This window comes from Microcebus murinus, chromosome X, assembly GCF_040939455.1.
Source record: "Microcebus murinus isolate Inina chromosome X, M.murinus_Inina_mat1.0, whole genome shotgun sequence".
NCBI lineage: Eukaryota > Metazoa > Chordata > Mammalia > Primates > Cheirogaleidae > Microcebus > Microcebus murinus.
Window position 1 is genome coordinate 122569758 of NC_134136.1, and position 11707 is coordinate 122581464.

At 49.7% G+C, this 11707-nt stretch overlaps 1 protein-coding gene across 2 annotated transcripts; it reads right to left on the bottom strand.

Moving 5' to 3' along the window:
• Positions 1 to 3552: 3552 nt before the first annotated feature.
• On the bottom strand, positions 3553 to 11463 carry GPKOW (G-patch domain and KOW motifs). Of its 2 annotated transcripts, none has more exons than XM_012738155.3 (11): positions 11194 to 11463; positions 10312 to 10466; positions 10088 to 10212; positions 7750 to 7859; positions 6452 to 6665; positions 5897 to 6032; positions 5094 to 5220; positions 4790 to 4913; positions 4627 to 4696; positions 4019 to 4104; positions 3553 to 3914 (listed from the first exon to the last, which is right to left on the bottom strand). In XM_012738155.3, exons 1-11 carry the CDS (start codon positions 11367 to 11369, stop codon positions 3780 to 3782), a joined length of 1458 nt encoding a protein of 485 aa, XP_012593609.1. In that variant the 5' UTR covers positions 11370 to 11463; the 3' UTR covers positions 3553 to 3779. The 2 variants fall into 2 exon arrangements, with proteins under 2 accessions (XP_012593609.1, XP_075855322.1); XM_075999207.1 differs by having other exon boundaries at positions 11185 to 11299.
• Between the last annotated feature and the right edge of the window lie 244 nt (positions 11464 to 11707).

The window sequence follows — 11707 nt, forward strand, 5'->3', positions numbered from 1 at the left end:
ATCTTTGGTAGTGGCTGCAAGGAGCCTTCTATTAATTCCCACTTCAGTCAGAGCAAGAGGCAAAGTCCTCGCAGTGGAAGGATCGCACAGCAAACAGCACTGCCCTGACCTGGCTTCCTACCACCTTCTCCCTCGGTTATTCCGCTGCGGCCACCCCGACCTCGCTATTCCTGAAGCACCCCAGCTACCCAAGCGCCTTTGCATTCTGCCTGGACCACTCTTTCTCCAAATAGGTACATGACTGTCCCTCACTTCCTTCACATCTTTGCTCAGTGGCACCTTTTCCGTAGGGCCTTCTGTAGCCCTCTTACTCATACTGCCCCGTGCTCATTCCTGATCCTTTTTGCCCTGCTGTACTTTCTCTTTCCTCATAGTTTGTAGCAACTTGTAATATCCTAGATGATCTACTTTTGTTTATTGTTCCTTGCTTCTCAGCCCCACTGGAATGTCAGCTCCACAAGGGCAAAGATCTTTGCTTTGCTCAAGGCTATATCCCAAGCACCTAAAATTCTGTCTGGCATATAGTGGGGATTCAATATTTGTTGAGTAAACGATTTATTCCCTACCGTACCGTACCCCTAGCATGCAGAACAGTACCTGGCACACGGTAGGGGCTTCACAGATGTTTGCTGAATGAATTGGGGCAGGAGGGGGCTTGGTGAGGACCCACCGTCCCTGATAAAGCTATCCCTCTGTGTGGTGCTACAAACACAGGTGAAGAGGCCCCACGTGGGGGTGAAGGGGAGCATGAGGAGGGAATGTCAGAAAAGGGTGTTGACCTGTATATATCTGCCACCATGCTCAGACCCAATCACCCCAGTAACTGACTTCTCTCTGAAAGGCAGTGAAACTGCTTCTTGAGTCTGCTGCCACAAATTCAAGGCTCAGTTTTTAACAGAGGCAGCACCCTGCCAGGGAAACTTCTGGAGACTTGGCAGAAAAAGCAGATGTTTTTTTTTTTTTTTTTGAGACAGAGTCTCACTTTGTTGCCCAGGCTAGAGTGAGTGCCGTGGCGTCAGCCTAGCTCACAGCAACCTCAAACTCCTGGGCTCGAGCGATCCTTCTGCCTCAGCCTCCCGGGTAGCTGGGACTACAGGCATGCGCCACCATGCCCGGCTAATTTTTTATATATATATCAGTTGGCCAATTAATTTCTTTGTATTTATAGTAGAGACGGGGTCTCACTCTTGCTCAGGCTGGTTTTGAACTCCTGACCTTGAGCAATCCGCCCGCCTCGGCCTCCCAAGAGCTAGGATTACAGGCGTGAGCCACAGCGCCCGGCCGAGAAAAAGCAGATGTTTTACCCACATCTTGATCAATCCCTGTGATGTGGAAGAAGCCAGTCTGGGCAAATTGTACAGGTCACAGTCCCCAGCTTGTGAGTGGCCTGTGGAGAATTCCTGGGCTCACAGGAGCTGTTGCTGCAGTAAACGCTGCCACAGGAGCAACTCTGGCAGGCAGATGCCAGGCAGCAAGCTGGGAGCAAACTGCACAGCTTCCAAACGTCTTTAGAAACAAGTCTTTGTGCAATGTGAACAAGGGGCAGATTGGGAAAGCCTCCTTATATTGTTCATCCTTCTCTGAATGTAAGGAGCCCTGTTCTCAAAATGAGGCATTAGGAGGACTCCTCTTAAAGGGAAGCACAAAAAGCCCCAATGGTCAGTTGGGGAGACCAGACGCTCTGCCTGGGGCTAGGTATTCTGGACAAAGGACCATATTCAAGAACTTCAGGCCCTATTTTCAAATGCAGGCTCAGTAGAAAGATTAATTCCAGGAAATCTGAAGCTGATGAAAGATCTATTTTAGTATTGTGGCACATGGAAGAGACAGCGGGAATGTCTGCCATGGCCAGGGTATGCCATGTTATAAGGCAGACACAAAGAGACCAGTGCCATTCCCTGGGGAGCTTTTAGCCCTTCTCAGGGGTATTTACCAAGACTGGTTTATTATGATTTGGAGAAAGGAGGAGGCCTTCTTGACTGGGTGAAAGCACTATAGCATAGGAAACTGACTACCAGATGTGACAAATTGGACCTCCGCCCAGCCCCCAAGATTAAAAATACAAGCCAGGCTGGAATTCCGAGGGCAGTGTGTGCAATCCCAATTATGACTGGAGAACTGGAGGACCTTGGGTGAGGATTTGCACCCCATTCTCTGCTGTAAGAACTCTATTTAACCAATCTTGAGAACAGATGAATTTTGGAATTAGAGATAAATTAAATTGGCCTGTGGTAACTGTGTTTCATGTCATGGTTACTATATTGGAAGGTTTTTCTAAATCATCCCTTACTGGGCACATGGCCACTGAGCTTGGCAACTACTTGTTTTTCTATATAAATAGCAGTTTCCCCTACTCAGCAGAGACAGCAATTTACCTTTTTTTTTTTTTTTTTGAGACAAGGTCTTGCTCTGTTGCCCTGTCTAGGGTGCAGTGTCGTCATCATAGCTCACAGCAACCTCACCTGGGCTCAAGCGATCCTCCTGCCTCAGCCTCCCAAGTACCTGGGACTACAGGCATGCGCCACCACGCCCAGACAATTTTTCTATTTTTTGTAGAGACGGGGGTCTCGCTCTTGCTTATGCTGGTTTCTAACTCCTGAGCACAAGTGATCCTCTTGCCTTGACCTCCCCAAGTGCTAGGATTACAGGCATGAGCCATGCCACCTGGCCAGCAATTTACCTTTATTCTCCTAGTCTAGGGGTGTTTCAATTATCCAGCACTCTGTCATGTTCTGACCTGTCAGGAGTTTGTACCTATGGCCTTGTTCTAACTCAAATATCAGATATTACATCAGTGACTTAGATACTGGGAATGATTTAGAAACAACTGTGTCTGAAGCTCTGACTTCCCTCATTGATTTTGTATCTCAGGGCCATTAAATAGGAAAAAGGTTGAGAATTTTATGACTATAATCTTTTTGAGAATATAGTTACCTGGAGCAACCAGAGAAATTCTACCCAAGACAGAGGAAAATTTTTACCTGCATGCCAAAGTTTTGGGACTAAAATCGGGGTCCAGAAATGACCTGGCTCCTTTGGAAACTAAAGCTAACATATCCCACGTGGGCCAGGTGCAGTGACTGTACACCTGGTGGCGCAGACCTATAGTCCCAGCTACTTGGGAGGCTGAGGCAGGAGGATCACCTGAGTCCAGGAGTGTGAGGTTACAGTGAGCTATGATGACACCATTGCACTCTAGAAGGGGCAACATAGTGATACTTTGTCTCTAAAAAAAAACCAAACAAACAAAACTATATCTCATTTGTAGACAGAAGCCTCCTTTCCTCTTAACTCCCCACACCACCTCAGGATATTCTCTGGGGTTTGCTCTAAACCAAGAATGAGAGCAGACTCTGCTGCTGGAGTTCTGGCTCAGAAAGTTGTTCAGAGATGTGGCATTCCAGATTCCATAGTATCTGCTTAGGGGCCATAATTTCACAGTTTCTATACCCCAAGAGTGAGCTCATGACCAAATGAATCCTTTAAATTGTCCTGAGTCTGAAAAATGAAATGGTTCCCACATTAGCACCCAGTTCAGCACACCACTTATGATTTCATCTTTCCACTAAGTATCTGAAATGGTTTTTATTATACACTAAATACTGGTAAACATTGGGTTTCTCTCTAGCCTCCTTTCTGGTCCATCCATTTCCTCTGTCCCTGTCCCAGGACTGTAGCGCAAGCAAGGATGGAACAATTGTCTTTCACCTTCTGGAAGGCAACTTTCTCATACTGTATAAAATGGATAACCGCCTGGGGGACGGGAGTGGTCTCGTGGGTCAGTCTTCATCTGTGTCACTAGGGCCCACGTACTGGCAGACAGCATCGTAGTGAAGCTCCACCACCTGATTTTCTCTCCGCAGCTGCACCAAAGCCCGGCTCCGTGCTATGTCCCGGCCCAGCAGATGTCCCACCTAAAGTAGGGGTAGGGTGGAATCAGCAAGCAGCAAGGCCAGCTCAGTCCCTGGGACAGCCCCTAAATGACCTTCAAACTGCCACTTCCAGGTCTGCAACTCACCCTTCCAGCATGTGGGCCAAGTACCACCATCACACAGTCGCCCTCTGCCTTGGGAACCAGGGTCTCCAGCATGTCTTCCTTTAGGCCTGCAGATGAGGGAGAAGGGAATGAGGCCTGCAGCAAGGGCCGGGCCAGCCCAGCCAGGGTCCTGTCGAAAGGGCCTTTCCTATTTCCCTGGAGCCACTCTACACCCTGTTGACAAATGGAATCCCACCATACTCATTTCACGGATGAGGAAACCTAAGGAGAAGTTCACAGAAATAACTGTCATAAAGGCAACATTTACATGCGGGGGTGGTGTTAATATAACTCCCCCAGTTATTGTGCACATGTTGTAAGCTCTGCCCTACACTGGGAGCTCAATACATACCCCCACCACAAGAGGGAAAAATAGTAACTCCTATGCTAATTTGACAGATGGGAAAGTGGGGCTCAGATAATCGTCATCATGGAAATGTCTAATGTTCTGTAAGAGGGTGCTGGGCCTTGCAAAGAACCTAAACTCTGCCCAATCTCCCAGCCTTGCCTGGGTAGGCTCTTGGCTTAAGACACTTTTCTCGAACAGCCTCCAGGATGGTAATGCCCCAGCTGCCACTATTTAGGCTCACCTTCCAGGACTCTGCCTTCATCTGTCCGACACACACAGGTATCTGGACTCAGGACATCTTCAATCGTCATCTGGGGAGACAGGTCAGCGGGATGTGAGATGTTAGAGACTTAAGGGGGCCCAGTTCCGAGGGAGGAAGGGGACCTGGGCTGCAGGGTTCCCACCTTGGTGTTGTAATACTGGCCACCTTTGTGCAGCTTGTTCACAAACCGCACACGCAGGTCCCTGTGCAACCAGTGCTGACTCCTGGGGGCCGCTTTCCCACTCTTGGCTGCAGGCCCATCCTGTCTGTGGAGAGGGGACAGCACCAAGCTCAGTTCTTTATCAGATGTACCTGCCAGTTGCCCTACCTTTGCCTATGCCATTCCTAGCTCCTTCTATGCACCTGCCTTGCCCTGGAAGCCTTCCCTGGCTGCTTGAACCTCTACCCCTGCCTCCTTTCCCTGTCCCACATGCCCAGGGTCCCACCGGTTTGGAAGGTGTTTCCGCTTCCTCTCTGAGTTCTCTTGCTGGACATGTAGGTCCTGATCCCGGAGGGCCTTCCGTGATGATGCTGTCCCATTCTGTTGCCCTGGAGAAGTTTTGCTCACCTGGCCTGTTCAAGGGGATGTGGGGAGAACAAGAGAAGAGCCTCAGTGTCTTACTGCCCTGTCCTTCCAAGGTCACACCTCAGCCCAGGGCCATCTCCTGTCTACCAAAGTGCCCCTTCTCACCATCATGCCTCCGCCTGGGCTAGTAGAATACCTCTCCCCCACCTCTCAACCATCCAGCCTACTTCAGGCATCCTCCCCCAGCTGCGCAAGCCCACACCGACAGCGCTCACCTAGTGTGGGCCAGCAAGTCCTAGAGAGCTCTGTCTGCACTCATCTGCCAAACTGCCCTATCCTACTGACACAGCTTTGCCTGGGCCATTCTGCCTGCCTAGAGTTCCTTTCTCCCTTCTTGGTCACATCCTAATCCTAGCAGTTCTCACTCCCTAGTAAAAAGAGAGGTTCACCACCCCAAATAGACAAAAACTCTGAGAGGGTAGGAATTGGTTTCTTCACCTGTTTCTTCCCCCTCAGAGACAGGCTACAGACTCGGGCATGACATCAACCTTTCTTCAATCAGAGTAAGCCACGTGTGTCCACTCTCGCTGCCTAATCTCTAACTGGGAGTCACACCTGCCAAGCAGACTGCTGCCCCTGCAGATCTTAAACCCACCCCACGAGCCGGGCCCTGCCGCTCCCAGGAATGCTTCTCCAACTCCCCAAGCTATGCAAGAGGCTCACCATTGAGATCCAAGGAGTTCTTGTCAAACTCCTGCTGGGAGACAGACCGCAGGCAGTACTCACTAACAGTCACCATGCGGCTCCCAGCAGCCAGACGCACCATGGCCCGGACATTGTCAGGATCAAGGCCTTCCACCTAGTGTTGACGGAAGAAGTGAGGCAGGGCTTGTGGACTCCACCAGCATTCCTAAGACCAAGTTGTCTACCCCTTACCTCTAATAGGCCTGACCCGTGTGTCTCCCCATCAGACTGGGACCGGGCCTGGTTCCTATGTTTCCTTCAGCAGACTATGGGGCTTGCGTGGATAGCTTTTGAGCATTTAAACCTCAGGGACTTGTGGAATATGGCATTCTTTCCCTTTTAGTTGGGAAGTGAGGCTTAGAAAGGCCCAGCATGTGGTCATGGTTACCTAGTGATGCAGTAGGCCAGGCAGACCTAAAAAACTAGGACTATCAGCCCTTCTACTTCAAACCAAATTCTTCCCTCTTGCCCTCAAACCAACCTGCCCTGTCCCTGCTGCCTGTCTTAGGCTCCTGGGATATCTTGTTTCCTTACCTTTCCATAGAGGCCTCGGTGAGGGCCAGAAAGGACCACCACAGCTCCTCCAGGCACCAGTGCTTCAGGCTGGTCCTCCTTGTCCTTCTCTTGCTCCTTATCTGGCCTTGGCACATGGGAGGAGCTGGTGGGGGTCAAGGCCTGGGCCTCCGTCAGGTTGGCACCCAGACCTAACCCCTTGGGCCTCAGTGAATTGACGCGGGGCTTCACTACCCTGCAGGGCAGAATATGGGCTTGCTGAGGGCAGGGGTGGTGCAACAATCTCCAATGCCTCATTCCTCTCCCCACTGTCCACATCCCACCCCATCACTATTTTCAAAAATACCCTTTCTGATTTCATATTAGGACTGTTTTTGATCTACAGAAATGACAATTTCATTTGGGTCAAACTAATAACATGCTGCATATACCAACTATTACATAATATCACAGTGGGGACCAGAGGCAGATTGCTGTAACCAAATACACTAATATTTCTACAGAGGAAATCATATGAATATTCACACCAAGCAGGAAACAGATTATAAATGCTCAATGCCAATTTAGGTCATGTTTGGCTGTCAAATGGTTTACGAAAAAAAAGTTTGCTTTTCAGAATTCTTTGGAGTTTGCAATTGTGAAGAAAGGGGTTATAAGTCCACGAGATAACAGCAAATGTTCAGTCTATGCTTTCTTGGGGCCCCCACTATACGTGCTCCATGTGTATAATCTCATTTAACTCTCACAACACACCTGTGAAGTCAGTATTATTATCCCCCGTTTTCAGATGAGAAAACTGATGCCCAGAGGGGCAAACATTACATAAATGGGATCCTATTACGGAGTTTTTTTGTTGGTTTGTTTTAGAGACAGGGTCTGGCTCTGTCACCCAGACTGGAGTGCAGTGGTGCAATCATAGCTCACTGTAGCCTTGACCTCCTGACCTCAGCCTCTGGAGTAGCTGGGACTACAGGTGTGCACCACTGTGCCCAGCCTATTTTTTTTTCATTTTTAATTTTTTGTAGAGACGGGGTCTCACTATGTTGCCTGGGCTGATCTCAAACTCCTGCCTTCAAGCAATCCTCCTGCCTCAGCCTCCCAAGTAGCTGGGATTATAGGCATAAGCCACCGCCCCTGGCCCCCAAATGGAGCTTCAAAGGGCAAATAGGAGTTTGGAACAGTAGTGAAAGGGGATACTGGATTCATTATGGTGGTAATATACCCTCCCTCCCTACCTGGATGGTTCTGGGTTGGCAGTTAGCATGGGGATCTTGCATGGCCCAATCTGTCTATTCCCTCACCCCTATCCCAGAACTCACTGATTGAAGGTGCGGCCAATTCCCTTGCCAGGTTTCCAACCCATACCCCGTAGCATGGCCATCCCATAGGCTTCCACAGGCACTGACTCGTAATCTGCCTCCTCCGGCATCTGCGGGTCAAGCAGAGGAAGGAGGGTCAGGCTTTGCTGATGCCCAGCCCTCTGTTGGAAGTGCACTTGCTATCTTGCTATCAACCCTTTATGCTTCTGCTCCAGTCAGCTCAATGGAGAGTTCTGATTTCCTATCACCTACCATCCCTTACTTTACTCCAATCCTTCAACAAATATTTTTAAAGCACCCAATCTGTGGTAAGTACTGTTCTGGGTGCTGGGGATAAAGCAGTGACCAAAACAGACAAAAACCCCTTTCCTTGTGGGGCTTACATTCTAGTTACATTCTAGTTGTGGAGACACACAATAAATAAAATATAGAAAACATGATATGTCAGGTAGTGATAAGTTATATAAAGAAAAACAAACAGGTTAAGGGGATGCAGAGGGAGAGCCACTGAGTTGACATTTAAGCAGCAACCAGGATATGACAGAGGGAGCCCTGAGGGTGTGAGAAGGAAAAGTATTCCAAGCAGAGAACAGTAAGAGTAAAGGTCCTGAGGCAGGACAAGACTTGATGTTTGAAGAGTATCATGAAAGTGAACATGACTGAAACCAAGACGTGGAGGCAGAAAAGAGTGGGTAAGAGACTAATCAGGAGAGCTGGGCAGGAGCCGGAGGACCCTGAGTCAGGTGGGAGCCCCAGGAGGGACCAGTGAGAAAGTTACTGCAATAGTCCAGGTGAAGCCAGGTGCAGTGGCTCACGCCTGTAATCCTAACACTCTGGGAGGCCGAGGCAGGTGGATCGCTCAAGGTCAAGAGTTCGAAACCAGCCTGAGCAAGAGCGAGATCCCATCTCTACTAAAAATAGAAAGAAATTAATTGGCCAACTAAAAATATATAGAAAAAATTAAGCTGGCATGGTGGCGCATGCCTGTAGTCCCAGCTACTCAGGAGGCTGAGGCAGAAGGATCGCTTGAGCCCAGGAGTTTGAGGTTGCTGTGAGCTAGGATGATGTCATGGCTCTCTAGCCTGGGCAACAGAGTGAGACTCTGTCTCAAAAAAAAAAAAAAAATAGTCCAGGTGAGATGCTGGTAGCTTAGCCCAGCGTGGTGGCAGTGGTGATGGTGAGAAGTGGTCAGATTCTGGATGTTATTTTGAAAAGAGAGATGATAGGATTGTATTGACAGATTGTATACTGGGTATGAAATAAAGCGGGGAGTCAGGGATAACTCCAAGGTTTTTAAGCTGAGTGAGAGGAAGGACACATGGAACTAGGCTCAACTGAGATGTAGAAAGCTGCAAGAGGAGGTTTATAGGGGTAAAAATTAGAGAAATGAGGCCAAAGCTGGAACAAAATGAAGAGTCAAGTGAGGATCTCCTTTTTGTTAAAGATGAAGGAAACAAGAGCACATCTGAAGGCTGATGAGAACAGTTAGATGGAAAGAGAGGGTGGTTTGGGGCTGTAGAGGAACTAGGCCCCAAAGAAACACTGTAAAAAATTTATGAATTAAGAGGTAAGGAGTGGGATCTGTAGGGATGAAAGACAGACTTGGTTACTTCTGTGGACAAACCTCTTACATCTCCTGTTGTAACCTCCCATCATCACTCCTTCAATCCTTCACATTTGCGCCATACATACAAGTTGCCTCACTGACAGATAAAACACCACAATGACTTCCTGCCTCTGTTCTTCCCTCTTCCACTAAACCCTACCTATCCTTCTAGGCCTCACTCCCACCACTTTGGTTCGAGTCCCCATCATCTCTAGCCTGGACTACTAGTCCCCTTGCTTTCACCTTCCCTTATTAGTCTGTTCTGCTCACAGCAGCCAGAGGGATCTTGTCAAACCACAGGTTATGTCCCTTCTCTGCTCAGGGGCTGCCCATGGCTCTCATCTCACTCATAGTAAAACCCAAAGTCCTCACCATGGCCCACAGGCCCTGCTTGGTCTAGGCCCCTCCACCTCCTTTCTGATTTCATCTACTACCCCTCCCCCCCATTCATTCCACTCCAGCCACATTGGTCTCCTTGCTGTTCCTCAAACACTCTAAGCAATGTCTAACTTCACATTTCCTGTTCCCTCTCTCCCCATCTCATTCAGATAATTCCAGGATTCAAGTAGCCAGATTTATTTGTTAATGTTCCCAAACAGGATGGCAGAAGGGAGGGATAGGTGGCAGGCCTCTAGCACACACATAGACATTCCCTGTCATGTGCAGGGAGGAAAGCTTGGCAGACAGGGCAAAGAAAGGCTGGGGCAGGAGGGGGGTGAGGGACCAGCTCACTGTCTCTGCCTGGGGTTCGCTGTCTGCCCCTTCCCTGTTGGGGGTGCATCCTTTCTGGATCATAGGGATAGCAAGCGTGGGGTCGATACCCGCATTCTCTCTCTCCTCCAGAGATTTCTTGGATTCTAAGGAAAAAATGGGAGGGAGCAATGAAGTTCCATCCTATCCTTTCACTTTCTTCCTCTTCTTCCTTCACTCAGGCAGGGTGAAGGGGGATTACTCACCTTCAATTATCTCCTTCACAGCCTGGGACAGCACCCCATCCACCAAGGCCCCAGTATCCATGGATGGCCCAGGGGGCTGTGCCAGTGGCTGCCTGCGATGGCCATTCTGGATCAAAGGGATGATGAGTTCCTTGGGGGCTTCTGAGGGCTTCACACTGATGTGGGCACAGAGGGATGAGGTTTAGGAGAGTGACAGAGTGGATGGGTTCTGAGCCACACTCCTTCATTCAGAGAAAACACAAGAGCCAAACTCACCCCTAGACCCATGGACCATGTCCTCCGTTCTACTGTCTGGCTCTCTTGTTACGTCTCTGATAGTGTATTCTTTGGATTCTCTCCCCTAGCCCTCCCCCGCCCCCCTGCAAATCTTAAATGTCAGTGTCTTTTGAGAACTCATTCCTGGACCCTCTGTTCATCCTAAGACTGGCCTCCTCAATGACTCCCAAATCACCATCTTCACCCCTCCCCAGCTCTAGGCTCCAGAATAGCCTCCTCGACAGCTGATTCGCATCTGGAAGTCCCTCCCTCAGACTCTCCTCTCCTAATTATGCTGAGGATGGCTCCATCCTGTTCTCCATAAAGCCCCACCGCTTCCATTGAGACATTAGAGGTCCTGTCATTCTCCCCTCCTTTTCCTCTCAGAGCATACACACCTCAGTGTCCCCAAGCCCTAAAGACACTCCCTCTCAGGAATACATGCTCTCTTAATCCCCACGGCTATCAAGCCCAATTTCCCCACCTCTCCTACAAACTTCCGCCTTCTTGCCTCCATGAATTTCCTCAGGCCGTGCTTCAGGCTTTCCAGGCCACTGTCACCAACACAAACAACTCAGATTCCTCCCTCCTGCTTGCGCCCACCGCACTGATACCCACGTGCTTCACCTCTGCAGCTCTCTTCTTTCCACAGTCTTCAAGAAATCCTTCTCCTCCGGGGCTGGGCCCGCACCATCTCCCGGGTCCGCCAGCCGCCTCCGGGCGGACTTGCGAGTGAAGCCGAATGAAATTGGGGCGGTGGAAGTTGCCGCTAGCTGCAAAACACGGTCTTCAGCGTCCGCCATCTTGCCCCTTTTCGCCGGCCAGTGCACTGCCTGCCGGGAAGTTTAGTTTTGCTTCATTTCGCCCGGGGCGGGTCGACGAGCGCAGGAACGACGGTTCCCACAAAGCACTGCGGCACCGGGGGCGAGGGCGGACAAGGGGCTGTCAGAAGTAGTTGTCGCTCTTTTACGTTTCATAGAACTGCGTCGAGCTACGCACATAGGGAAATGTAGTTCTTCTTGGAGGTAGGCATGGTAGGTAGATTCATTCTCGGGTGTTCGTTCCTTCCTGTAGGTGTTTGACAAGTATTTATTGAGCGCCTACTCTGCACCTTGCTGTATCCTACCGATGTGGGAAGTGT

Bases quoted from the DNA above. Each gene is read 5' to 3' on its own strand.
- GPKOW (XM_012738155.3), bottom strand. From the start codon at position 11,369: ATGGCGGACGCTGAAGACCGTGTTTTGCAGCTAGCGGCAACTTCCACC. The intron at 4,105-4,626 runs GTGAGCCTAAAT...CCTCATCTGCAG, and splicing joins TGAAGGCAGAGTCCTGGAAG to GCCTAAAGGAAGACATGCTG. The intron at 3,915-4,018 runs GTGAGTTGCAGA...CCCCTACTTTAG, and splicing joins TTGGCCCACATGCTGGAAGG to GTGGGACATCTGCTGGGCCG.